Here is a 27,593-nt window from a genome sequence, read left to right as displayed (position 1 = left end):
TTTTTTTATTTTAATCCTGCCAGAATTTGGAGTCCAAGTTGGCATCTTGTCGAGACTTTGTGTACGACACATCCGTCAACAGACCGGCACTTACAGTTGGTCCTGGCAGTCCTTCGGGTTTAGATGCAGGTGCTGAGCTCCAGGCGGTGGGCCTGAGCCCTCCTTCTCAGTATGACAGGTGAGGGAATGTCATCATGAGTTTACAGTAGAAGATCTGTTTTGAGTAATACACGTCTAGCTATCTGCATACTTTATGATTGGCCTTCTTATGGATCCAGATTGCCCCTTGTTACTTCTCTGTTTGCCTAATTTCCAGCTCTTAAAGTTGCTGTTTGGTATTTTAGAGTTTTATTATTCTATTTTTGTTGATTGTCCCTGGAAAAAAGTTGAGTAGCTTATTGCATGCTAACAGAATTTAATAAAACTTAATGGCTATTTGAATATTTCAAAATCTGCATGATACTTTAATTTTACTTCCTTAAATTAGGTACCTTTTATCTTTACCACTTTGCCAACTGGTAGTGATAACTGGTGATAATGGTGTTTGTAGCTAAACAATGTAATACATGAGGTAATGTGTAGTTGAATGTTGGCATATATAGGTCTCTACACCAGTTATAACCTGTATAGACTATGCATAGAGTCTTTACCTTCTCCTAGGAGAAATTATTCAAGCTGTTTTATGATCTGAGCAGTTACTGTCATATTTCATGCCTGCATATGGAACAAAATGGCCGGGTTTGCATCAGAAGTTGAGGGGGTGAGCTCTGCCTGTCCAGCTACCCATCACAAAACCTGGAAACTATTCCAGCGGTTGTTTTTCCACGTCTATCAATATATACTGAGGTGTCAAAACACCAGCACAGGGGTGCCGTCAAATGTCATCTTTATGGGGAACAGAGTTAAAAATGGATGTGGCCTCTGGGCCTGAAAAGCCAGATGAAGTTGGGCTAAACCCAAGCAGTGACATGTGTAATGTCATGATGTAATGGCCAGCAGGGGGCGTCTCCGGGGGTTGCAAAATGAACTCTGTAAAAGGTCGATGGGAGAATGATGCTCCCCTCTTTACTTTTATGACATGAGTAAAAATGTTCCTGATGACTTTATAAAGTCATTCATTAATTTGAAGTCTTACTGAACAAACATGATGTTTATTTTGTGCATTCTGGCTCCATTCAAGATGTGAAATGAATGATAAAGCAGGATATGCTTTAGGGTTTGGCTGCCTAACTTTGTTTAATAAGCCACTAACTCACAAGCATTGTTATGGGTCTCTCAGGCAGAACCACCCTGTGCTTGTTAAACACAACAAACAAAAAACAAGATGGCAACAGTCCAAATGCAAAGCCTTGAGGCTTTTGACTGTAACTACATTTGAAAAAAGATTGTGAATCTGAATGTACAGCTTTAGCTCATGAGTTGAACTTTGTTTTTCAGTTTGGTGAAACGGTTAGAGTTTGGACCAGCTCCTCCAAGAGGGATCTCCCATGGTGCCCAGTCTCCACAGGGAGGGGTCAAGATACTGCTATGAGAGGGGAGGGGAAAAAACCCTTCCTTTCTCTCTCCCTCCTGACCTTCCTCATATGACACCCCTGGACTTTGAGCTGTCTTCCTTGTCCTGCTGATTGTCCTTGCACCGTGCCCTCACTGAGCAAAGAGAGAGGCTCCGCCCATTAACGCACTGACTTCTGCTCTCTCAGGCTTGTACCACACCATATCACAGGAGGCAGCACTACATCCTGTGGACCCTACCATTCGCAGCATATCTTCCACTATATCTCTGATGCTGTGGTGGCTAACTTCTTAAAAAAACAAAAAAACAAAAACAAACTCATGATGGACCTTCTGTGTTTTCTGTGGTTGGATCAAGCACAGCAGGGCTTTGTAAACATTTCTGCTCCTACATCACTAATCTAGTGCACTAGCCTATTAATCATTATCCATGTAAGGAACAGTTTTAATAATTAAAAGCACTGGAAAGTGACCCTGGTATAGGGACCAGAATCTGGAGTATTGTTTATGGAAAAGTTGAGCAAATATTGTGTTTGTGACCAAGTCAAAACCAAAGCTGTGATAAATGGGAAAACTGAAAATAACAAAAGCAATAGGTTTGTTTTTCTTTGAGATGTATATGAAAAACATGGTTGAGCTTTGTCATTGGCCTTTTCTGTGTTTATCGTTTCCCATCATGTCTTGAAGAACACAGATTGATATTTTGGTTTAAAAATATTTCAGACTGGGTGACTGAATGAGCTGACAATGAATTACTTCCTGCCATGAATTGGCGTTAGTATTTCAGCCAGCCTTCATCACTGCTGTTACTTCTTCAGTTTTTGGGCTCTTGCTTTGCTGCAGTGCCACGGCTGATCCAGGTGTTAAAATACCGAAACAGATCATCGTCTCTGTCAGATTTTCATCGAGAGGGGTGCCACTTGACTTCATGGTGGTTAAAGTAATAGCATTTAGTATGCCCCCCCAACCCCATTTCGTTATCATTCGGGTCCTTCCTATTACCTCCCTCCAACCATTTCACACACCAACTATTTTCTGCTTTACTGGGCTTATAAAAGATAAAATTTATCATGCTGAAGATTTATGATCTAATGTTATCATAAACCTTTCTACTGATGGTAGCTGACAGTATATTTTAGACAGGCACTTGAATGTATAGTATCTCATTCTGCCACTTAGACTTACATGGTGGACATATGGTAAACATGATAAGCAATAATAGATTTTGAAATGGTCAAATTAGCACTGTTCGTATATTTGTGTAGGTATAAAGAAGACTTTGAAATTAGGAAATGGAGCGATTCTGATGTGACAGCTATGCTTTTCCCTGAAATGTTTCTGTTTAAATGGATCTTGTCACTACTGCCATCCAGCAGCTCATTAAGCAGCTCATTAAGCAAATATTAAAGTTGCATATCTAAATATGACCTTTATACAGTAGCTATCACTGTATACTGCACTGTAGCCTTTGTGTAGGAATTAACTTGTAACATCTGAAATCTGGAGGTCCTCCTGTTTGCAGGACAGTTTAAAGGGGGCCTGTAATGCTTGTTTCTACAGTCATATTAATGTTCTTGAGTGTAACCGAGGCGCTATGAAGGTCACACAGTTAAAAATAATCATCATTTGTCTCATTCAGGACCTTTTTACAGTCAGAGTTTATCCACTGCCTGAAACAAGTTATTGTAGGTCTTAATTTAGGCCAGCTTTTTTTTTTTTTCTCTCTTATGTCTGCTCCCTCCTAAACGGAAGTTTTGAACCTCACTGAAATGAAGACATTAAGGATATCCTCTTTAACGACATACAGAGTAGACAGAAAATAGTCTTTAGAGCAGGCTTGAACTAGAAATATTGACTCACAGGGAATCCTAACACATGCTGACCTCATGATTTGAAACTTTGGCCTTGTTTCGTCTATAAGTGTGACAGAAAGTAAAGGGAAGCATAACTGGTCCCCTTTAATCTTCCTTGAGCTACTTCCAGTTGTAATCCTTGTAATCACTGTGTACTGGCTGTTTGTTTAGGACGCCTGCAGCTGCTTCTGTATGCTGACTTTAAACTGTTTGTGCCTGAGGTACTATACCCAACTTTCGTCCTGCTGGTTTGCAGTCGTTTTTTCTTTTTCTACTAAACTGAGCAGATGTGAATAATTTGAGTGAGTTACTGACCAAGACAGAAACATTAAAAGGAGAAAGTCAAAATTTTTTTTTTTTTAAAGCTCTTTATTTCTTGTGCAGGTGGTTCAACAGGTAATGGATACAAAAAGTGCCATGTAAACATTTGTTGAATACAAAGAAAATTATAAAATGAGATTGACTTAGTTTAGGGTGATCAGGGACTTTTTGTTTCTAAGTACAGTAAATCTGGAGAAAGGAAAGCTACTGAAAGAAGATCTGAGCGTTGCTTAGTGCTCCATGTTGATATGTGACTCAGTTTTCTGGTTAACAGTAACCGAAAATCTTGTCTGACCTCAAACATTTCATAAACCGCGTCTCTAAACAGGTTTGGACACATGAGAGGCACAAATAATATGACGGAAGCTAAAAATGTTTTTCCTTGGTGGGGGTAATAAACAACACTGCTGACTAGAAGCAGACTGGGGATTGAAATATCTGTCTATGCATCCAATCTGAAACCCTAGAGTGGTGCTCTGGAACAATAACAGCAGTCACAGGCAACAGGACGACGGTAACTGATAATAGTTCTACATCTGTAGATTTACACTTTGTCACTGCTTTAAGTACTAAGTGGGTGTTAATTAGAGGCTCCTATGTTTGTGTCAGTGCAGTAAAAAACAAAACAAAACAGTGAAAATAGAAAAGGGAAAAAAAAAAACAGCAAATCACACAAAAGCATAACCACTAGACGACCCCACTAAGTTGAAATCATGTCCTGATTGTTTTTGTGTCAAGAAAAGGTGCTCTGAAACAAGAGGACAGATAGATAGCATAATAGGCTTTTTCTTTGTTTTAAGTGGCAGGCTTTGCCCTGAACCGTATTTCTCATATATGGTTTTTTAAAAAGTCCCTTAGTCAGCGGACTTTGTTCCATTGAAGTCGCTTTGGGAGTCGGTGTCCTCCTCTGAGGCATCCTCGACCACCCTTCGGCCTCCGCCTATGCGCCGAGGTGTGCTGCTAAAGGAGGGCTCATTTCCACGCCTAAAATAGGACAAAAAAGTACACAAGACACAAACACAAAGAAACATTGTCACAGTGAGGGGATGCAATAGGCTCTGTGCAGGTTAAGTTCATTTGAAAACCAGTTGGGTGTTTGCACACTGCAAAAGGAGCGTTGATGAAGTACAGAATGTACAGGTTGTGCTTCGGTTACGGGTAAAGCACGCTGGTTATCTTTGTAACTCATTTTAACTCCTTGGTCAGGAAAATGAGTTTGGTTTACGGCAGTTAAACCAAGCACTGAGGAAAAATATGACCCCAGGAAATGGGTACAATGGAAACCAAATGGTGTAATATGACTTGGGACTCAGAATTTTTCAGTTACATCTCTGATAGCCACATTTCCCTCAGTTAGGCTCAGTGAAAGAAATGAGAGCATTAAGGGTGTGCACGGGGAATGAAAAGTTATGGTATGTTAATGAGACATAGTGATGGGGTAACTTTTAGGCGCAGAGATACCTGCTGCGTTACTCCTTGGGTTCAGGGTTGCCTCTGGAATAGAGATGGACATGATTGTTTTGTTTCCGCTCATCAACTTTAGAAAGAATGTGAATGCTTCAAGTGTTCATTTACATCCCTTTGAATGACATTAATTATGCTCTGTAGCACTTAAATGTAGATTAACTGAGAGCATTTAAAACTAATAAATGTGCTTTAACCTGTCTACAGTTTGGCAAATCTGTAAACTGTTGTTTGTGTACAACTGTGGCTACAAAAAAGTTTGGATGCTTTATAAAATGTTAGAGCAGAATGCTAAGATTTGCAAATAACTTGAAACCTGTTTGATTGAAAGAAGCAGAAAAGACGACATTTAGATTTTTGAAACTGAGCAATTTTGATAATTTTGCTTTTCAAATATACAGTTTTTTAAAATTTTGATGCGAGAATCATGTCAAAAATATGTTTAACAGGTTTAGTTCCTTCTTCCAACAGCACAGTTTGAGACTCGAGGGTTTTACTACGAAGGAAGTTCAGCGAAGCCAGAGTTTCTTTGTGTTAGCTGGCTCGACAAAACCTAAAACCTCATTCAGATGTAACTGGTACCATGAAAATTATTTAACAGTCAACTTTCAAGTGAAAGAGTTTCTGCTTCAGGCTCTGAGTGTTCTTGCGTATAAAGGGAGGGGGGCTGGTGCCATTTAGCTTTTTTACTTGCTCTGCATAAAATTAGATACATTGAGTACCACCAAAGGAGCTGGTGATAAAGACCTCACTAACACTGGGGCTGCAAATAAGATGAGCATAGTGCTGTGTACAGTTGAGCTTCATTCAGGGGTTTTAGTAAGGTATGTATATAAAAACATAGTGCTTCACCACAGAGTCTATACTGCAAGCAAAGCATGGTTTAAAAAAACGTAATAATGAAAATGTGGTTCCTCCAGCTGATTTTAAGCCAAAACTCTGAAGTTAATCTGATCCCAACCAGGTTATGTCATGTTAAAACCTAAGTTACCATGGAGACCTAGCCTGTTGTCTTTGTAGTATTTCAGGTTAAACTGATCTGCAAACCATTACATTCAGTTATTTACATTTTACACAGCATCCCAACCTCTTACTGCAATGTCTGTGTCCTGTTGTGGCATCATGGAAATAGCAGGTGAACATCACCTCCATCAGCAGAACGACCCTTTGGCGTTTTATCCTACCTGAGTTTGTTCTTGAGAGAGCCGATCTCGCGGGTCATGGCGTCGTTGGCCTCAGTGGCTTCATCCAGCTCCCGCTGCAGCTTCCTGCGGGCTGCTGTGGCGCGCTGAGACTCCTCCTCCGATTCCTCTAGCTGCCGCTTCAGCTGCTTCATGCGAGTGTTTGACTTTTCCGCCTGGTGAGTGAACAAAGCGAATATGCTAACTCGGCACTGACGAGCACAATCAAAGCTGCATTTATTTTCTTGTTCGTGCACAAAAACGTTTCCGTGACTGTACCTGGTCTTTGTACTGCTCTGCCTGTTTTCTTTCGTCTTCCACTTGCAACATCAGGTCCTTGAGCTTCTTGTCTTTCTGGCGCATATTCTTGGCAGTTGTCTGCTTATCCCTGAGACAAGATGGACAAGAGTTAAGAGGAAATGAATATGAGTACAGCTGATACAATTTGAAGAAGGTAAAACCACCAAAAAAAGTAAATATTTTTTTATTCATCAAACATACGGTATGCTCTGTGTTTATGTGTCCCTGACCTGTTCTCCTGCTCCAGCTGCTCCTCCAGCTGTGCCACTTTAGCCTCCAAGGCAGAGATGGAGGACTTGAACTTGGACTTGACCTGGTTCTCCATCTCCTGGAGCTTGGCCTTCAGCTCCTTGTTCTGGCGGTCCAACTGCTGCCGAGCGCTCTCGTTCTTCTGGGAGGTGGTGCGCTCCGTCTGCAGCTCATTGTTCAGCTGATCCACCTGTGGGTGGAGTACGTGCAAAGAGAGGGATGAGAACTCTGCCCAGTGCTTTAACACTTCATGAATCATGTCTGCTACAGTCTTATCACCTGTTGTGTGCTCTTCCTCAGCCTGTCATTGAGGATCTCCATGTTGCTTTGCTCCTCCTCCAGCTCCTCCTCTAGCTGGGCGATCTTAGCTTCCAGGCGACGCTTCTCATCTGACAAGGCTGACCTGAGCACAGAGAGCATGGTAAGAAATGCCACCATCTTTTTTTCATGGTTCACTTCACAGACAAAGCAACAGAGTGAACTCTACACCTACTTTCCAGAGGTGTTGCTCGCCAGCTCATCGGACAGTTCGTCTCTTTCAGCCTCTGCTTGCTTCCGTCCTCTCTCAGCTGCAGCCAGTTCCTGCAAACACATACATTCATTATTTTGAGCCCCGGCTCCCAGAGAGGTTCTTGCCTTGTTAGGAATCGACAGCCTTACCTCCTGTAGCTGCATGAGCTCAGCCTCCAGACTCTTGGCCTTCTTCTCGCTCTCCTTTGCGGTGGTCAGCACCTCTTCTCGAGCAGCACGTGCATCTTCCAGCTCCCTCTGGTAGTCCTTCATCTGGGCCTGGAGGGATGAAGAGAAACAGAGAAAAGACATCAGATAATGTTTCAAGTATATTTACGATACTTGAGGCAGATGATCTGTGTTTGATGATACCAAGTCCTGTTTTCAAGTGCTTCTCTTAGTGATCATATCTTATTTTAGTGTTTTGACATTTCCCTTTAAAGTCACAGTTACTAGCCAAAACCGGGGAATTTTCCCTTAAGAAGATGTTTGTCTACATATCTACAAGTTTATTTCAAGAAAACAACAAGTTAAGTTTTACATGTGTTTGCTTCCAAGTTAAAAAAAAAAAAATCCAAAAACATTTTACCTTTAAAATAAAAACCTTCACTACAACATATGCTTTAATGTAAATATGCATCTAAAAAATTACAGTGAAAACTAAAAGACCCATACAGTATTTATATAAATTCTTCTATGCTGAATTTTCTCAGTGTCCTTTGCTCTGACCTGGAGCTTGCGGAGCTGCTTGATAGCCTCATCACGTCCCTTATTGGCTGTCTCGATCTGTCCCTCCAGATCTTTCATGTCTATCTCCAGCTTCTTCTTGGCTGCTGCTGCTGTGGCCCTCTGCTTACGTTCATCCTCCAACTCCGTCTCCAACTCACGGACCTGCAGCCAGTGTGCATCATTGCAATGATTACTGATGCTGAAATAGCATTCTTTGATAATAAATCATTCACATCCTTCTGGTATAAGAATGAAGGCTTTTATTTACCTGCTTGACCAGCTGCCTCTTCTTCTCCTCTCCCATCTCATCTCTTCCCTGGAGGTCTCTCTCAAACTGGGCCTTCAGAGCCTGCATGTTGACCTCCAGACGCAACTTGGCATCCTCAGCCGCCTGCAGTTCGTCCTCTAGCTCCTCCAGCTGCGTCTTCATCTCCTCCACCTGGGCTTCCAGGCCTCGTTTGGACTTCTCCAGCTCATGGACCTTCCATCAATACATTTTAAATTAACTGGAAAGCTCTAGACACTGTAAACATATACCTGTAACTACAGACTTTCAGCCTGCAGATCTATTGACCAGTGCCAAGTGAGTGAAAGACGTTCCAACACTAACATTTTTTCCCACATCATCCTTGGAGCTGATCAGGTCCTCCATCTCTGCTTTTAGGGCCTTGTTGGCTCTCTCCAGCTCCTCTCTGGAGTCCTGAGCCTCTTCTAGAGCCCTTGCCAGGGACAGAGCTTTGGTCTCCTTCTCTCTGGCCTCAGCTTCAGCACGGTCTCGCTCGTCTGCATATTTACTGGAGACACTCTTCTCTTCGGCCAGCATCTGGAGATCAAAGAAACAAATAACTATGAATTTAACAACTCTGTTTTACTGTGCATATAATCTTATATAATAAAGTCACAATCTTGACTTCAATTAACCGTGAAATTCTAAAAACAGGCTCAATCCCATGAATGATATTTAAAAGCTTGTTTTCTGGTTTAGCGGACCTGGTCAAACTTCTTCTGTTTCTTCTCCAGGTTTGAAACGTTCTGCCTCTGGTTGTCCAGATCCATCAGCGTGTCCTCCAGCTCCTGCTGCAGACGATTTTTGGTCTTCTCCAGCTTGTCGTATGCTGAGGCCTTCTCTTCATACTGAGTGTTCGCTGCCTCCAAATCTCTCTGCAGACGCTTCTTTCCTTCCTCCAGCAGCTCAATGTTGCCTGACATTTCATCCATCTTCTTCTTTGCATCTGATAGCTGCACACAAAGCAAAACTGTTATGTAACAGAGAGGAATCTTCTACATGGTACAAGAGTGTTTTCTTGTTATGAGCTTCAGCTTACAGTAAACCTTCACTCCAATATCGCTCCAGTTTTTTCCCATCATATTATCTTTATTTTGCTCCCGCCAATTTCTCTTAAAGTCTTAATCAACAGAGTTTGGCCTCTGACCTGGATGTTGAGAGTGGACACGTGTCTCTCCACGTTCCTCTTTGCCTCCATCTCCTCTTCAAGCTGCTCCTGTAGGCTGTTCTTGTCGTCTTCCGCCTGTCGCAGCTTTGTGGAGAACTGCAATTTCTGGCGTGTCTCCTCAGCCAGCAGCTCCTGTTAGACAGAAGAGTTCAGTAGTCAGTGCGTTTGTTCTAAAGTTTAATATATTTCATCGTCACAGCAAAGACTAAATGTTTGTGTGGTGTTATTAACAACATGTTAAGAGTAAACGTTCGGTTACCTGAGAGTCTTGGAGTTGGGAGGTAAGGCTGGCCACGTCTTTGCTCAGTTTGATGTTCTTTCCTTCTGCTTCATTCAGTAGGTTTGTCACACTCTCCAGTTCAATCTGTACAGGATTAAAAATTATGTGTTTGTTACTTTTTTGAGCGTAGTTTTGCGGCATTCTTTTTTTTAATGATTCACATTTTTTTTCCAGTAGTTAAATAATTAGTGAAAGTGATTTACAGTGATCTTGGAGCAGCGCTCTGTCAGCTCAGCCTTCTGCTTCTCGCTGTCGTTGAAGCGGGACTGAAGATCCGTCACCTGACCTTCTAGCTTCTTCCTCTTGTTCTCCCCATCTTGCTTGGCCTGGGTCAGTGAGCGCACCTCCATAGTTAGCTCTGACGTTTCCTTCTCCAGAGCTTGTTTTGCTTTCTCCAGGTTTGACTTGACCTGAGCAGAGGAAAATAAAGAGAATCCTCAATATGCAATTAAAGAAATAAAAAGCTAAATGACAGCTGGGTATTAAGAATGATTCATAAAATAGTGGCCTTACTCGTTTTGACTGTTCCAGCTGCTCACTGAGCTCCTCAACAGCCTGAGTGTGTTTCTGTCTCATCTCATGTATTTGAGCCTCGTGGGTCCGGTTCTCCTCCTCAATGGCTCTCTTCAGCTGGGTCACTTCATGCTCACGTTTGGCTCTGTAGGCAGATACATGGATAATGCAGGTATTTTTTTAAGCATGCACATTTTGTTTTTTGGTTGTGTTTTGTTAGTCATCTTTTTCTTCTCTAAGATAGCTTCATCATCTAAAAGGTGAATGTGTATACACTTTATAAATTCCTCTGAATACATATTTGTGTAACCTTAGTTCCTGCTGTGTGGCAGTGGTGTCCAGAGTGTCCTCTAGCTCAGACTTGAGGGCCTCCAGCTCCTCCCCAAGGTCCCGTTTGATCTTCTCGGCCTTGTTCCTGGCAGCCCGCTCAGAGTCTAGGTCCTCCTGCAGGTCGGAGATGTGTCCTTCCAGCTCTCTGATCTTCTTCAGAGCATTGTTTTTCTGGGCAGACTCATCTTCCAACCTGTGAGAATCAAGAGTACATTAAACTATTAAAACTGATAGAACTTAGTGTTGTTTTGCAGAAATAAATACACCAGTCTGACACTACCTGGCTAAGGCGTTCTGTAACTCCTCCTCCTTCTTTGCAAGCTGAGCTTTGAGGTCAGCGATCTGGGCCTGCAGGTCAGCGATCTGTTCCTGTAGGTCATTTGACTCCGCCTCCAGTTTGCGCTTAGCTTTATCCAGCTCCTGACGGGTCTTCTCCTCTTTCTTCAAGCGGACTAGTGCGAGAGAGATACCACTCAATGATGTGTATGAGAAATGTGATATGAGTACCGTTACAAATGCATACAAGGTGACTACCTTCTAATTCAGAGATCATGGATTCGTGTTTATTTTTGAGCTTAGTGAGATTCTTTGATTTTTCTTCTTCCTCTGCCAGGTTAGCACTGAAGTCTGCAACTCTCTCCTCTAGCAACTTTCGCTCCTACAAAAAAATCACAAAGCCGGTGATGTATTTAGTTTCCCAAGTGACTTACTTATATTAAAATGTCTTTGAAAAATGCTGATTTCCAGTACTTACCTTCAGCAGCTTGTTGTTCTGGTCCTCCATTACCAGAATATCATCCTCCAGCTTTTTGATCTTTCCCTCGCAGGTAACCTTCTCGAGCTGCAGTTTTTGACGAGCGTCTTCCTCCTCTTCCAAATGTTCCTCCAACTCCTGCATGAAAAGACTGAACCCTCAGTTTCTCCAGCAGCTTTATCACACTGTGAAAGCACAGCTACCTGAGCAATAACAACTCCAACTGAACAACAGTGCGAAACAGACATGTTGACCTGCATCTGCTGCTGCATCTTCTTCTTTTCCACTAACAGCCCCTGAGAACGCTCCTCCTCTTCATCGAGCCTCGCCTCCATCTCATGGAGGATTTCCTCCAACTCCTGCTTCTTCGCCGCCAGACGGACCCTCATCTCCTCAGCCTCAGCATACAACTCTGTCTCTGCCTGAAGCTGCTCCTGCAGTGCGTTTCTCTCCTCCACAATCTGACAGACAGGCAGAATCAGCAGACTCTCCATAACTGGAAACTTTATCGAATTAACGCTGAACGGATTCATTAAAAGAAAGCAAAACAAGGTTTGTGTCATTGATGCGCCGCATTTAATCCCTTACCTGTGTATGTTTCAAGGTGATTTCTTTTAGCTCTGACTCAAACTTTGTGGCAACTTCTTTGGCTTTCTGTAGCTCCTCTTCCTTGAGACCCATCTCCTCTTCCTGTCGGGTCACTTGCAACAGAGGCTTAACCTGTTGTTCAGAAGGAAAAGGCAGAATTTGTCATTTCAAAATAATTTTGTAGTATCTGGAAAGTTTCTTTCTCAAAAAACACACAGATGTACTATGGTTTTGTTGCATTTATATGCTTCTAGAGACTGATTAGCTGACCTTTGTGAAAAGCCTCCACCACTGCCAGTTCCTTAGTTTGAGGTAGGCAGCACAGTTCCTCTGGATCACTTTCATAGCTGTCAGCTGCTGCTGTCTCTTGGCGAATGCCCTTCAAAAAAAAAATACATAGTGCAACATGCAAAGTTTTATTTACGGTGATAACAGCAACAAATAAACTGCTTTAAAGGGGGGGCTTCAATTTTCATACTTTCTGGCCAGGAAGCCTCTAGCTTGGGCCTGGAAAGCAATGATGATCACAGTGATCTTCAAATCTCTCTCCTCCTCTAGTTGAGCAAGCACTCCTGTGCGGAAGAAGATTTTACTCTGTCCGATTCTGTACAGGTTGGGGTCCAAGTCCAGATGCTTGATCTACAGAGACAGGAGATCAGTAAATGATGTGATATATTAAGTTGTCACACAGGATAATTCTACCTTGGTGTGTGTCAATGTTAATGAACACGGATGACAATTTTGAAGTTGTGAACTAACCATGAGGCAGCAGGCTTGTTTTCCGTCCATGAAACCTTTGGGAATAGCGTTAGCAGCCAAGATCTCATAACTGCAAGAAGCCAGAGAGATGTTACACTTAATACGGTGAGAAATTTTGACTGAAATAGTATAGTAGTAGCTAGACCGACCGCTGGCGGAACTCCTGGAAAACGATTCGGTTGGGGAAGCCTTGTCGACAGATCCTGATTCCTTCCAGCACACCGTTACACCTGAGCTGCTCCAAGACCAGGTTAGCATCCAGCTTCCCTGCCTGAGTAGAGCAGGATTGCAGTTTTATTACATAAAGTTTTCAAAAACTAAATACATACAGTATAACTCGCTTATGCTGACCGGTTAGTAGTAAATTCATTTTGTCTATGTTATGTGTGTGTTTTTTTTTCATGACTTTAGAAATACGGCCACATATGGAGTGAGATCAATTGCTAATTTATATGATGATGAAAAAGCTTTCCTCTCAATATGCATCTATAGTCATGTGAAAAAAAAAGTTCTTATAGGGTTTTACGCCATCCTGTGAAATATTAAGTACACTTTTAAGGTATAGGAAATTAAGAGGATAGATAGCAGCCAAGAGCTGATAATCACACACACTTGATTAATTGATCATTAACCACCAGCAACCACCTCTAAAATTATGTTTTATTATTGCTAGTCTAGTAGTTTTGCTGCTAATTGTCTTTACCCTCTTCTCATGGTTCGGGATGATACATCTGACGAAGTTGGGTTGGGTGTTGTGCAGCGTGGTCATGAGTTTTGCCAAAGACTCCTTGTAGAGCTGCCCCACTGTGCGGAACATTCCCTTCTTGGTCTTTGAGGCGCTCGGGCCGGAGGTGTCTGACATCTTAGCTAATGTGTCAAGGCCGACGACTCTGTCCGCTGAAAAACACAAAACAGCGTGTAAAATCAGATTGTCTTTGCCTTAATGCCTATTTCAGTTTTAAGAATCTAATTGCATATCTTTTGTGGGACAAACATATGGATAAAAGCAGGTAAAATGTGTGTGTTGCTTTCGGGTAATTTGTTTCATTGTGTACACGTCAGATTTGAAGGAGGGTGACCGCTGCTGCGTTAATGTTCTTAAGGTAAAATAAATCTGATTTGTCCCATCTAAAAATGATCAATATGAAAGAATCAAGGTGATATCTTTAGTTGTGGCTCCAAAATAGTTCAACAATCATTAAGGTTTCTTTTTTCCCTTTTATTTAACCGGGAAGTAAATAAATAGTCTCTTTTCTGAGTGTCTCTCAGGGCAAGCTAGGAAGCCCTAACCTAGAAGTTTCTCCAAAGACAAAGGCAAAATGTGCAGAAAAACATTTCTAGGATTTCAGTAAAGAAGAAAATCTAGTTTAGTTGTGGCAGCAGAAGCTTGTGCTGTTTTTATGCCTTATCACTGAGGAGAGTTTGGTCCTTGTCTCAGAGTGGCTTACAATAAACTTATGAGACATGTAATAAAATCATATGCATCTCACCATCTTTCCAGAGGTCTTGGACAAACTGGTTAGAAGAATTGGAGAGCAGTGCTGTAACGTTGTCATTTAGAGGGTCCATGTTCTTTGTCAGCCAGGCTGTGGCGTTATAGTCTACCTAAAACAGCAAGACGACAAAGTTATGTGAGCTTTCATGAGAATGCAAGATGATTGTCTTCAAATGAAGATAAACATTATGAAGACAGAACATTTTTCCCTTCTCCTAACTGCCATCATTCTCACCTTCCCAGCATAATGAAGAATGGAGAACTCTGTTTTGTCTTTAAGCTGTTTAGGTTTGGCAAATTTCATGTGGTTGCCCTGTGTGTTTAAAAGTTTCTCCACAAAGGAGATATCTGTGGCTTTGGGGAACCAGCACTCTTCATCCAGCAGGGCCAGGATGCCTGGAGGGTTGTTCTGCAGAGAATATTTATGTGATTAAGAGGCTGTGTAGGATTTAACTGATGCTGTTATTTATTATTAACACTTACTGGTCTCTCAATGAGCTCGATGCAGGGCTGGAGGTCAAGGCCAAAGTCAATGAAGTTCCACTCGATGCCTTCTCTCTGGTACTCCTCCTGCTCCAGGATGAACATGGTGTGGTTGAAAAGCTGCTGTAGCTTCTCATTGGTGTAGTTGATGCACAGCTGCTCAAAGGAGTTATCCTGCAATAGCCAGAACACAAAGATGAAGACATGCATATCACATCCACTATCTTTCCAAGCGCTCTGCACCGTAAAAAAAAAAAATCCTAAAAAAACGGTAATATTCTGGCAGCTGGGGCGCCAAAATAATACCAGAAAGTACCAGAAAATAACTTTCTCATGAAAATACGGTTATTTCCAGTAATGACAATACAGTTTGTTGTCCTAATTTTACATGGGACTTTGCCTTTTTCATTTGTGAATGTATTTTAATAATCTAAATATGCATATGTACAGACAAATACATTTAAAAAACAAGAAAATTATGTTTTATTACATTTACAGTGATTTTATGTTAATTTACATTTGAAATGTAAAATCACAGTCTATTTATGTAAATTTAAAGATATTCTAGAAGAACAGTACAAAACTGGAAAATACACAGTAAAATTCTTTTATATTACAATTTTTTTTTACAGTGTGTGATGATCTATACCTCAAAGATCTCAAAACCGGCAATGTCAAGGATTCCCAGGAAGGAGGCTCCTTGGCGTTTAGTCTTATCCAGGGCTTTGTTAACCCGGCCCAGGATCCAGCGGAACAGTCGCTCAAAGACAGCTTTGGCCAACGCTTCTATAGCAAAGTCCGCCTAACAGACACAGACACACAGAAGAACACAGACCAGACTGTGATTAACACACAGTTATTCCTGTGTTTTTAAACAGTTTCCTCCTTGCAGTACCTGCTCTTTGGTCTGTGCCTTCTGCACCACCTCCCTGCCCACTTTGATGCGAGGGGTGAGGATGGCTCGTGTAAAGTCTGTCACATTGATGCCCTGCAGGTGACACACCTTCTGCGCAGCTACAAAGACAGAAATTTTGTCATATTGGACACAATATTATTTCACCCAGGTGTTCTTGCTGCTATAGATAATACATTTTTAAAGTTACAGCTGGCTTTGTAAAAGTCAATAACCCCTAGTGGGATTTCTAATGGCAGGAAGAAGTTGTGTCTAACCAGTGTTGTCTGGCATGGTTGCCTGCTCCTGGTTCCTCTCTTTCTTGAATTCAATGTTTCCCAGCTGCATCACTGTGGAGCACACCTTCAGGATATCTGGAACAAGGAAATCAAGTGGTTGACTTCACGGGGAAACACTAATAATGTTCTTCTTGTTTGCTGGAACATTTCCCAAAAATCTGCTTGTTTTCTGATTTAAATGTAAATTAATGTTGCCTCTTCAATGCAAATTCACAACAACAGTCCAGATTCAGAAGGTAAAGACCCGACAGTATTAGAGCGATGCTAATGCTATGCTTATTACTACGCTGATACCAATTCTGTCCTCTTCTGTGATGCCCATGATATTCATGGCCTCCATGGTTTCCTCATACATCTCATCGTCTTGCTGGCCAGGGATCTGGACGTGGCCTGCGCTGAGGAAGCGGTAATTACTGAAGGGCTCCAGAAGTAGCTCCTCTGAAAATAAAGAAAAACAGCGACTTATCATCATTGTTCTGTGGTCAGTAATCTGTGAATCAGTGAGGCTTAACTTTTTATGAAGATTTTGCTCACGTGAGAAAATAGCACGAGTGGTCATAAATAACATGCAGGAACGCTTTACTCAGCTTTATTTTGATTATTGTGGTTAAACATCAGTTGGAAGAAAATCTTCTTTGAGAGTTTGAGAAAATTCTTTTCCTCCATGACCTTAAAAAAACATTTTCATAATGCAGCTGGATAAATTGTGACGTGCATGACAGTCAACGAAGACCAGAAGTGCCTTCCTTTTCCCCTTCCTCCAGTTCCAGATGAGACTTCCACATGATGGTGATATGTACAACACACTGTCAAAGAAGCCCTGCTAACTGCTGAGCAGCAGCATCAAAGAAATCACACACATATTTTGGGTTTATAATCATCTTACCGCGCAGTTTGTCCTGGGCACCAGCAATCATGTAGTAGAAGATGTGAAAAGCTCTTTCTGTCTTTGCCTGTCTGATACAGCGAGACTTCTCCAGCAGATCTGAGAGCAGCTGTTAAAGAATAAAAATCTCATTTGTGAGTAGGGGCAATTTAGTTTACAAACCTCTGTTCAGCCTTAAATGGTAATTCTTGTTTTAACTAAATAGGAAGAATATAATTAATGCCTTGTGTTTTTTTTTACAAGCCAGTCAAGTTTCAGTTTCTAATGATCTAATAATCTATCTCTCTCCAAAATGTCATCGAATGAGTGCCACCTATTCAGTATCTAGCCAAATGTGAAATATTTTCACAAGCCCTGATTCTATTCCTAAGTTATATGACAGAAAAATGTCCAGAAGAGTATGACATTATGTTTAAAAATAAACTGTCATCAGATATTAGTGTTAATTTTTGTAGTAATCAGTGTATGAATTCTTGATTTAAAGCCAAACATTTATTTTCTGAGGTTATTGTGACTTTAAACAATCTAAACAGTTCATCCAAGTGAACGTTTGTGCCAAATATGAATACATTTATCAGCATGTTCAACAGATTTCACATTCTCACACAAACGCAAACTCATCCATCCATCCATCCATCGTCATCCGCTTTGTCCGGGGTCGGGTCGCGGGGGCAGCAGCCTAAGCAAAGAGGCCCAGACCTCCCTCTCCCCAGCCACCTCCTCCAGCTTGTCCGGGGGAATACCAAGGCGTTCCCAGGCCAGCCGAGAGATATAATCTCTCCAGCGTGTCCTGGGTCTGCCCCGGGGCCTCCTCCCGGTGGGACATGCCTGGAACACCTCACCCAGGAGGCGCCCAGGGGGCATCCTTGTCAGATGCCCGAACCACCTCAGCTGGCTCCTTTCGATGTGGAGCAGCAGCTGCTCTACTCTGAGCCCCTCCCGGATGGCCGAACTTCTCACCCTATCTCTAAGGGAGAGGCCAGCCACCCTTCGGAGGAAGCTCATTTCTGCCGCTTGTATCCGCGATCTCGTTCTTTCGGTCACTACCCACAGCTCGTGGCCATAGGTGAGGGTAGGGACGTAGATCGACCGGTAAATTGAGAGCTTCGCTTTTACACTCAGCTCCCTCTTCACCACGACGGACCGGTGCAACGTCCGCATTACTGCAGCTGCAGCCCCACTTATTTGTTTGCAAACTCACTTATTTGTTTTTATGCCTCTGCTGGCAGAGGCATAAAAACAAATAAGTAACAATGATTATCAACAATGGATGGATAATTAGCAACAAAGCTAGCAGTCGTTGTTTTAAAAATCTCATAGATGATGCAAGTTTGAATTATATACCTAAAAAAACGCCTTTTATAGGAAAAAGATGATTTATAATGGCCCGAAATAAACTGTTATTCAAAAGCTGTCAGCAGATAAACTTTGCAATAACTTATTTGAAATCAAAAAGCAGCACACAGCATTTAACTTTTGGTGCAGATGAAAGGCAACACAAAAAGTCTTCTTACTGTAAAAATAATATGTCCAAGATTAAAAAGTAAAAAGGATACAAGTCTCAATGTTGGCTCCAACAATGTAGCCGGTCACGTCAAAGTTGATGCGGATGAATTTTCCCTGTGAGAGAGACAAACGAGCAGTGAGATCACGATACGTGCAAAAAATATAACTAAGAAAACATCTAAACAATGCGTTCTATAACTTCACAAAACTCACAAATCTTGAGGAGTTGTCATTTTTGATGGTCTTAGCATTTCCAAAGGCCTCCAGGATAGGATTGGCCTGCAGGAGTTGCTTCTCCAGCTCCCCCTAGTGATGACAGCGACACAGAAAAATGTGACTACCGTAAGAAGGACTGATTCGCTGCTTGTGATGTAGTGGAGTTGGAGTTTGGTGGGGATGAAGTAGTATAGGGTCAGTATTGATAGGTTAGCGTAGGTTTACCAGAATATCATCAGTGACAAGGGAAAAAAGGCAGAAAACAAGACGAAGGGCACGGGTCCTCACTAAACAATGAATATTTGGACAAGTACATTTATATCAAGTTACAAAAGGTTAATATAATAATTTCACTGTAGTCTTCTTTGATTTTCTGATGAATACTGGATGGATTACATAACACAGACATGACCAAAACACTCCTCCATCAGTTCTGAGAAACTGTTAAAATCCAGAGAAGCTGTTGTTGATGACGAAGATCAGAGGCTGAGATGGATGAGGTGGGTTATGTTGGGTCACAGGCTTCCAAATACCAGCTGAAAAGCTGTGAAAATATTCCAACAAAAGTTTTTTTTATTCAGTGCGTTGGCAAATCAAAATGATTCTGATTCAGAAACATCCTACTGGAGATGCGATTTGCTTCCAGCGTGACTGCAGAGACTGTAGATGCAGGTGGAGCTGGGCGATAGTCAGTAAATGAGGCAGACACCCCGTCACTCTGCATTGAGTTAATCCACCTGATCAAAGTGGTCTGTCCTAGTCTGTATCCAGGTCGGGCGCTGTAGACCTCTACCTAACCTCTCTTGCTTAAAAACACCTCCCTTAGCAACCCTGTAAGTGAGCTAAAGCTAGGAAGAAGAGAAAGGAGCACGACTTGTAACACAAAGATAATGAAGACAAACGATAGCCATGTGAAGCTGTTTGCCAACTTGTGTGAATTCGTTAAGCTCAGTTTCAAAATATGTGGTTTACAGATGTTTTTACTAATGCTGATATATATTTTTCCATATATTAGAGGACTGTTTTTGGAACTCACTGACAAATATGGAGGTCAGCCACAGCCGTAATTAAAAATAGAAATAATGGATAATAAGTAAAAGACGTAGCCAATACTGACTGAATGTGAATTGAAGTAATATTCCCGGTTTTCACATTATTTCACTTCATACTGTATTTTTATGTGAAATTTGGCAAAACTAGTGATATTTTGACAGATATTTTAAGCTTGCTTTAGCAAACCAAACAGACATATAGACATTTCAAAGGAACATGGGAACATTTAAAAAAGAGAACTAAAATAATTTTGGAATTTGCCTCTTAGAAAAATGCTTTAATTTGGGAAAAGTTGTGTCCTCAATTAAAAGCCAAGTATTTATATTATATGTAAGAAAAAAACAGGAGGATACAGACCCGCTGATGAGATGCAGTTCAGAGGTGGCAAAGCAGAGAAGAAGGTCCTGTTTATTTAAGTCTCTGAAGGAAAAATGAGAAAATAGAAAAGGAAAAAAGATGCAAAGCAAGACAGCATGAAAGAGAAAGTTACAGCTGGTGGGAAAGACTGATCCTTGAGACATAGTTTAAATACAAATATCTAAGAGTACAGATTAGGAGAAACTGCTAAAAAAGTGCTTGAGAATGAGCGGAAGTAAGAGAAAGCAGAAAAAAAAAAGAGTTTAATCCAATGCTATTTCTGCACAGGCAGTCCATGGGAGCCTCAAGGTCCTATAGAGGACAGTGTCCAGAGATAATTATTCCTCTGGGAGTAAAGACCTTCTGAGTGAGCAGGGTCAGAGCCAAAGGGAAGCGTTGCTTTGACTGACTTTTTCCAATTATTACCCGAGCACCAGAACAGCAACATCAACTTGTGAGGTTTGAGCTGAAGTACCGTTAAAATAATTTATTTATTTTTTGTTAAAGCTTCAAGTTTGTTGCTGATTTTAGTGAAGTCACAATGTTTAAAAGTCAACAGAGTTTCCCAAACTGAGTTTTAAAAACTCCACAAAGTAAAAGCTACAGGACAGTCTCACGGCCCACGTCAGGCCCGCTGGCAGTCGGATGAGGAAGTAAGGGAGGGAAGGAAGGAAGGAAGGGGGCGACTGGTGTTTGATAGGTAAAAACAGGGCATGCTCACACTGTGATCTGTGAGAGACCCTTTCATTGTCGGGGAGGCTTACATATAATCTCCACTGGCAGTGAAAGGGTGTCTAAAGAAGATGGAGGTCAAAAAACTGAACGTAATGAACCGCTTGAGGAGAAGGCAAAACTGGATATCTGCCACTGAACAACACAAGGTTTGAAATGTGACTGAGATTCAGTAATCTGATGATCATGCAGCCTTAATAAACTTTGTTTGATGATGAATATTAGGGTAAACACCATCTAACAGAAGGAAAGTAACATTTGGCATCTGTACTTTTGGTGTAAGCAAAATCAGTAGAAAAACAGGTATTTCGGGGGCAACAGTGACACTATCAATCTTCATGCACTTTTCTAACCTAAAGAAGGAACACACACATGAAAACCACACAGAAAAACACACTCCGGGCATTCCCCTTTACTCACGTAAGCCAACTGTGATCCTGCATGTTGCTATTTGGAGGAAATGGTAATATACAGGATTAAACTGGGTAGTTTCCTATGTCATTAAGAGTGAGGGAACTGGCTGACAGATCCTAACTATCATGGTTTCTTTACACAGATACTTACAGCACTGCTGTCTTTCTTGCCTTTGTGCGAGGAGGCCACAACAGCCAAATACTGGATGACTTTCTTGGTGTTTTCTGTCTTCCCGGCACCAGACTCTCCACTAGGGAGGAAAAAGTTACAGTGGGATTGAAAAAGAAATAGAGAAGGAGAGAGGACAATGAAGATAAGCAATACTGACAGGTTTCTGTTCACACTTCAGTAACCCAGTTTAATTGAATGGAAATCATGTGCTGCAGAGATAAGATAAGATAAGATAACCTTTATTAGTCCCACACGTGGGAAATTTGTTTTGTCACAGCAGGAAGTGTGCCTGACACAAAGCATAATGTTATTGTTCAGACTGTATACTACACACAGGTCCTGTGATAATCTACACAGTTTCAGGGAAAAGGTTATTTTAAAAGGGATTTATTACCCTTTTTCTTATTTGTGCATACTGCACAAATAAGAAAAAGGGATGCTACAACAGAACAACAGATGCTACTCACCTGTTGTTCATAAGGGAAGAAAGTTGTCTGAGACCGATTATAAGATTTCCAAATTTAACTCATTCAGAGTTACTCTAGTTAAGTCTAACAAGGTCGTCTACTGATCGGAAGGTTGGGGGTTCGATCTCTGGCTCCCCCTAGTCTGCATGTCAAATATCCTTGGGCAAGATATTAGCCCTAAGTTGTTCTCCGATGAATCCATTGGAGTATGAATGTGTGTGAATGCTAGTTAGAAAGCATTTAAAAACATAGAAGACAGTGCTTGTGTGAATGGGTGAATGCGGCATGTTGTACAAAGTGCTTTGAGTACTCTGGGAGACTAGAAAGGCACTATATAAGAATCGGTTTTAAGATGCACCCGAAGAGACAGGAGGGAGTATTTCATGCAACCATTCCACTAGAGCCGAGCTAGCTCTTAGAATGTGACCCGATACTTCATGTTAATATACTTCTTATATTCGTTTATATACCTGATAACTTGATGAAAGTTATATGACAACGACTCTTAGACTAGACAAAAATCGAAAACATGTGCTACTGTATGCTTGAAAGGTATCTAATTACTTAAACATAAGCGAGACGATGCAATTTATTCCCCAAAAATGAACTTGGCTACTTCAAATAAAGTTGAATGATCCCAGAGCCATCAGCCACTAGCCAGAACACACAGACATGCTCGGTCATGGGTCCATAAAAGGCATCGGATGCTCACTGTGTTAGGGCCTGGCAGCATAAAGAGGAGTGTAATTACTCAGTCCTGCTCAGGTCTGCTAAGGATATATGACATCCAGGCTCCTATTGCAGGCAGCTGTTAGTGCAGAGCAAATTCTGTTGGGATTTTTTTCCAGATAGTTTATCAAACTGTCTCATCCAGCTTATCCACAGTAAGCAGCACAGGTTTCACTTGTTGTTATAAGATTATTTGAAAGGGTATGAACGATTACAGAATGGATGGCCGCATTTCTAATATTTGGGAATTTAATTTCATAAAAACATCATTTTTTTCCTATATTTTACAAGTGTACATGTGTCACTGAATATCAGGGAAGTAGTATCGTCTTTTAAAGAAGAGGTGGGCAATCATTTTTCCCAGGGGGACCCCATGAGAAACTGGGACTGTGGACAAAAGTGATAAAATTAACACTGAGCAGAGTTCAGCATATTAATGTGATCTTCCACAGCAGTTCCAGTTTCTTGAGAACTTGAGGCCCCTTGAGAAAATGAATTGCACACCCTTTTTTATTAGATTGACAAATCAAAATTACAAGAACAGACAGGAAGGCTAAATATTTGGCGTTCCTCATTAAAAAAATTTGTAACTTTGAGCCCTAAGCTAGTCAGAAGTATAGTGAATATTCTTGTCCCATCAGTCTGTTTTTCATGAAAATATACTGAACAGCAGACAAAAGAAACTGGTAACCTTGTGAAGCTGAAATGCCAAAAATTTCTTAGCATCCCAAATATTTCCCATGGCACGTTTTTACTGTTATATGGAGCAATCAGGGAAATACAATAAATAATACATTCATCAGGACTCAGCAACCAGAAGATATAGTAGGAATCATTTTAAGATATAATCAAACCCACAAATAAAAGTCCAGACTGGAGCCGTTTTAATTTTGTTATAATAGGTTTGAAACTGTTTTGGTATTTTGTATTAATAACACTGTAATTACTGTCTGTATCTTGATTTGCTTCACCTGCGTCCTGTTATCTATTCCTCTTTGGAGTATTTAGTTTGGATCTTCTTGTCTGCCATCCAACGTTTCTCTAATGTTCAAGCCTATTCCTCAAGTTTAGTTCCCTTTTTTTGGTCATCCGGATCCACTTATTTAGTCGACCCTTAGTCTATTTTTGTTTGTTTGATTACTCTAACCTTCACTTTCAAAAGTCACGCTTTTGAATCCTCTTTTGCCTTCACCAGATTTCAGACATGGTAAAACGGTGCATGTCCATCCACAGAGGAAGTATATGAAATTTGTGACAGAAATGTCACTCTGTGTAATTTCCCAACTAATTAACAGCTTAAAATCACACACACAAGTCTCCAGTCACAACATTAAAAAGTGCTTTCACTAAAAATCATTAAAATGCAAGCGGCCCATAATAGATTGTTGTAAAAACAATACCACAAAGCATACAAAGCATTTAAACACAAGTGCATCCACCCACAAGGAAGAATGTCATAAATGAAATTCCACGTATCATTGCTGAAACATTTTTGCCTTTTATGGGTCCAAAGGCCTGATGGGGCTCAGAAATCTTAAAAAGTGCAAGGAGTTGATGTTCCAAGCTGATGGTGTTTCGGCTCTGCGTACAAAACTTTAAACAGTTTTAAATATGGCCTCATGTAAATTAACCTTCTTGTGTAGAAGGTTATTCTTGTGATTGTCTTTATTAAATTACATTTATGACTGAGATATACATGTATAAACAGCAAGATTATATTGTGCAACTAATTTAAAATGGTACATGACAAAACGTGAAGTCACTCCAGCACACAAAGAAAAACTAATTAACTCACTTTGTTTACTATAAATTAAAAGTACAGTTCAGTTCAGGCCAGTCCAAATATCAAGCTATCATTAAGAGACAAAATGAGGCCGTTTGTCCCTGGATGTCCAATTGCCCAGTCAAAGTTCTCAATAATTAGTTTAGAACAAATAAACAAACAAAATAGAGCCAAAACATTTGCAGAGCTAATCTGGTTCTCCCATCAGGATCCAGGGCATACTTCCTGAGTAAGGGTCTGAGAGGAGAGAGAGGCCTCTGGGAGCACCGTAAAAGCATTAAAGCACATCCAGTTTAGCTGTCTTTGAATACAAGATGACTCCATGGTAACAAAATCCGACAAACAAAATCATTTCTTTTTGGCACTAATGGTTGAAACGGTGCTGAGAGACGAAAAAGGTATTTCGTCTGTTTAGATCTATGTTTACACAAGCATTATGTAACTGTTCTTGCACACAAACAGATGTAGCATTCACTCCTGCTTTTATGTGATGTTTAAAATGTAAAAAAACAAACATGCAGAGATGGAACAGGTGAGCATGGAGGAGAGAGATTTTCACTTACGTGCAGAGAATGGATTGGTCTTCACGATCTGTAGAATCAAGAGAGAGTCAGTGTTAGATTATTTTTATTACAACTTATGTTGAATACTTTTAAACATAAAATTCATGATACAGCTAAGTAAATTTGCAGTAACTGTAGAATACATTTGTAATTTTTATTGTGTATGATAGACATGAGGGACTTTTATTTTCTTTCTTTTCTTTCTACCACTTATGTTCACCATGCAAAGTAGTCAAATGCACTACTGTGAAACCACATGTAATTCTCCAGCAATAAAGATCAATCTACTGTCAAACTTAAAACACCAGCTAGGCTTTGTGATTTACTCCCTTGTGCCAAAGAAAACATGTAACTCTTAAAAATACTTTGATTTTTACACATGAAAATGAACTCTGAATGCACAAAAACAATGAGTCATTAGACTGTCTCCAAAAATACTCCAGGGAGATTACACGAAGACCATGTAAGGCTAAACTGTAACTGTATACTTCAGTACAAACCACCCCTGGGAGAGTATGGTGCACATTGCTGAAAGAGAGATAACTTTTCTGGGCATTTGTGATCAGAACAGAACAAATGGCATGCTAGGCAGCCTCATAAACCTCTGTGCAACTGTGCAACAAAAATGACCCGGGGTAGGGTGAAGGACGGGAGACAATTCCTCATTCTGACACTGAAGAGTGTCATTTTCATTTTGATTATCATCCACATGTCCAGGACACAAATCTGATGACATGTCTAACTTTGTGAGGTTATTTACTGACACTTCACTCCATCTCTGTGGTGTCAAACGTCTCCCAAAGAGTCGGTTCCATAGACTATATAAAACATGGACATAGCGACCATGATGTCACCCACTGATTTGTGAAATTTCATCTCTGAAACTTTGAGCCACACAATTTCCAATTTCTTTTAAACCAGACATGAGGGCCTGTGCACATTTATATGGTCCCCCCTAAACATACCCTGCTTTAATGTCCTTCCTGATACTGCTGTATTCCATAAGACTTGAACTGAGTTCATGGACTCATCCGTACAGTCTTTACTGAGGTCAGAGTGTAAGTAGTTTTCTTATACTGGACATCATCTTTTTTCAACTAGAGGAGTCACTACCTTTCTGCCTTTTAGAAAGAAATGTTTAAGGCACTTCCTCTCTTTTATATCCAATCTATTGTCCAATCTGACCCACTGCATAGAAAATTAAAATTGCAAGAGAGGAGGGCATCATTTTTGGAAATTTTTCCCCATTTATTGCACCAGGAAACATTGCACTGACAGAATGAATAACGTCACAAACCAAAGCACTAATTGTTTTCAATTTTATAGCCCCCATAGCCTGTAGCCTGAAGTAAGATAGCTAGCCATGGAGACGTATCCAAAACATTTCTTTTTAGTGACAGTAGACTAACTGAAGGTGGAAAAGCTGTCTCATACGATATGATGATGTTTACTGTCTATTGGTTTTAACAGATACTCTATATTTAATTGTCTAATGTTTAATGAACTTCTTTCTACTAAAGAAAGGAAAAATGTTGGTGGTACTACAACAACTTAACTTGTCTGGCACTTGAGATTAAACTGGGCTTAATGTGATCTTGTTCAACAGAAATTAGTCTAACCGCTCCTCTCTAACCCTGTTGCATCATTACATCAACCTTAGTCTCAACAAAACTCTTTGAAGGTGTTTCATAAATTGAGTTTTCACTTTGCCAAACTGTCCTCTCTTTAGAGGTGGAAAATTTAAAGCGGTCCCCAAGACACACACATACAAGTACACACACACACACACACGCACACACAAGATAAACCAGCAGCACACTCCTGCACAATTAGGGTGGAGCACTCATAATTTCGTCGAACAAGTACAATGACAATAAAGGGCTATTCTATTCTATTCTGCACACACAGTTACAGTGTCCAGCTTCCATTGAACTGTAAACTGGGGTGGATGCCTTTTCTCCATGTGAACTCCAGTTTGGCTGCTGTTCCACTGGATTCATTCCTTACATACAGACGAAATGTACCCTGTTCCCTCTCTGCACTTCCTAATTAAGGCAGAGTGCAAGACAGCAACACACATAGAGAGAGAGAGAGAGTAAGGTGGCCAGATTTGTGAATTCTTGTAACAAATCCAAAAACAACATGCACTCACATTAGTGAATGAGACTTAAAAAATCTGTGAACCTAATTAATTCACGAGAATTAAATCTGATTATATGAGTCTCTGCACCAGTAAATATACTGTGAGCACGGAAGGACAGCATGTCAATCATCTGCTGCTGGGGACAGAAAACTCCCCACGGGAATTTACATTTTTATCTCCCGGACATCAAAGACCAAAGTACAATTTTGGAGGAATGGGATCTTGGCCAAGACTGAAGAAGGAATGTTTCAGAGCTTAGGAGACTTATCTGGATTTGCTTCAGTTATGCACCACTTCCAGTTTACATGTGAATTGTTCATACTACAGCACTCAGTGTAGAACATCCTGCTTCATTAGTCACAACTTCATGGGAAATCCTACCAAAGCATCAACAATAACAACTCCCTGGCAGTCATAGTTTTTCTTATATTATTTTGGTGTATAGAGAATCCTTGAGACATTGATATTGTAAAGGTTTAAATTATGAAAAAGAATACGCTTCGAGCAATCAGACCCTATGAATCAAAAGGAGATATAAAACTTTAATGTGGTCCAGTTATGCTCATTTCCAGTTCCTTTTTTATTCCACTACAGTAGCTTTACATTA

General features: G+C 40.8%; 1 protein-coding gene and 1 long non-coding RNA gene across 4 annotated transcripts in view; one reads left to right on the top strand and one right to left on the bottom strand.

Moving 5' to 3' along the window:
- The first annotated feature begins 29 nt into the window (after positions 1-29).
- Positions 30-3,713, top strand: LOC106456246 (uncharacterized). The gene is made up of 2 exons (XR_001290407.1): positions 30-178; positions 1,438-3,713. It is a non-coding gene; the product is annotated as an uncharacterized LOC106456246 (long non-coding RNA).
- The window catches only part of myh11a (myosin, heavy chain 11a, smooth muscle), a 31,902-nt gene continuing 8,022 nt past the window's right edge, over positions 3,714-27,593 (bottom strand). The window contains exons 4-43 of one of the 3 annotated variants that reach the window (XM_013911536.1): positions 24,844-24,871; positions 21,281-21,380; positions 21,137-21,163; positions 18,572-18,664; positions 18,409-18,472; positions 16,853-16,951; positions 16,261-16,404; positions 15,946-16,041; positions 15,671-15,789; positions 15,425-15,577; positions 14,776-14,949; positions 14,528-14,701; positions 14,288-14,402; positions 13,501-13,694; positions 12,947-13,068; positions 12,798-12,867; positions 12,517-12,677; positions 12,309-12,417; positions 12,039-12,170; positions 11,705-11,911; positions 11,451-11,588; positions 11,231-11,354; positions 10,977-11,148; positions 10,677-10,889; positions 10,367-10,511; positions 10,057-10,263; positions 9,833-9,937; positions 9,553-9,705; positions 9,110-9,358; positions 8,730-8,942; positions 8,388-8,600; positions 8,120-8,281; positions 7,541-7,669; positions 7,374-7,462; positions 7,160-7,283; positions 6,862-7,070; positions 6,611-6,719; positions 6,335-6,507; positions 5,148-5,180; positions 4,608-4,670 (exon numbers count right to left, since the gene is read on the bottom strand). In XM_013911536.1, the coding sequence (XP_013766990.1) occupies positions 5,156-5,180; positions 6,335-6,507; positions 6,611-6,719; positions 6,862-7,070; positions 7,160-7,283; positions 7,374-7,462; positions 7,541-7,669; positions 8,120-8,281; positions 8,388-8,600; positions 8,730-8,942; positions 9,110-9,358; positions 9,553-9,705; positions 9,833-9,937; positions 10,057-10,263; positions 10,367-10,511; positions 10,677-10,889; positions 10,977-11,148; positions 11,231-11,354; positions 11,451-11,588; positions 11,705-11,911; positions 12,039-12,170; positions 12,309-12,417; positions 12,517-12,677; positions 12,798-12,867; positions 12,947-13,068; positions 13,501-13,694; positions 14,288-14,402; positions 14,528-14,701; positions 14,776-14,949; positions 15,425-15,577; positions 15,671-15,789; positions 15,946-16,041; positions 16,261-16,404; positions 16,853-16,951; positions 18,409-18,472; positions 18,572-18,664; positions 21,137-21,163; positions 21,281-21,380; positions 24,844-24,871 (5,333 nt within the window). In that variant the 3' untranslated portion in view covers positions 4,608-4,670; positions 5,148-5,155. Of the gene's footprint in view, positions 4,671-5,147; positions 5,181-6,334; positions 6,508-6,610; positions 6,720-6,861; positions 7,071-7,159; positions 7,284-7,373; positions 7,463-7,540; positions 7,670-8,119; positions 8,282-8,387; positions 8,601-8,729; positions 8,943-9,109; positions 9,359-9,552; positions 9,706-9,832; positions 9,938-10,056; positions 10,264-10,366; positions 10,512-10,676; positions 10,890-10,976; positions 11,149-11,230; positions 11,355-11,450; positions 11,589-11,704; positions 11,912-12,038; positions 12,171-12,308; positions 12,418-12,516; positions 12,678-12,797; positions 12,868-12,946; positions 13,069-13,500; positions 13,695-14,287; positions 14,403-14,527; positions 14,702-14,775; positions 14,950-15,424; positions 15,578-15,670; positions 15,790-15,945; positions 16,042-16,260; positions 16,405-16,852; positions 16,952-18,408; positions 18,473-18,571; positions 18,665-21,136; positions 21,164-21,280; positions 21,381-24,843; positions 24,872-27,593 lie in introns of all 3 variants that reach the window. The other 2 variants (XM_005735801.2, XM_005735802.2) reach the window with 2 other exon arrangements.

This window comes from Pundamilia nyererei, unplaced genomic scaffold, assembly GCF_000239375.1.
Source record: "Pundamilia nyererei isolate P.nyererei 1_Seehausen unplaced genomic scaffold, PunNye1.0 scaffold00065, whole genome shotgun sequence".
NCBI lineage: Eukaryota > Metazoa > Chordata > Actinopteri > Cichliformes > Cichlidae > Pundamilia > Pundamilia nyererei.
The sequence above is the reverse complement of the archived record's forward strand: the minus strand, read 5'-3'. Positions and strand labels throughout refer to the sequence as shown.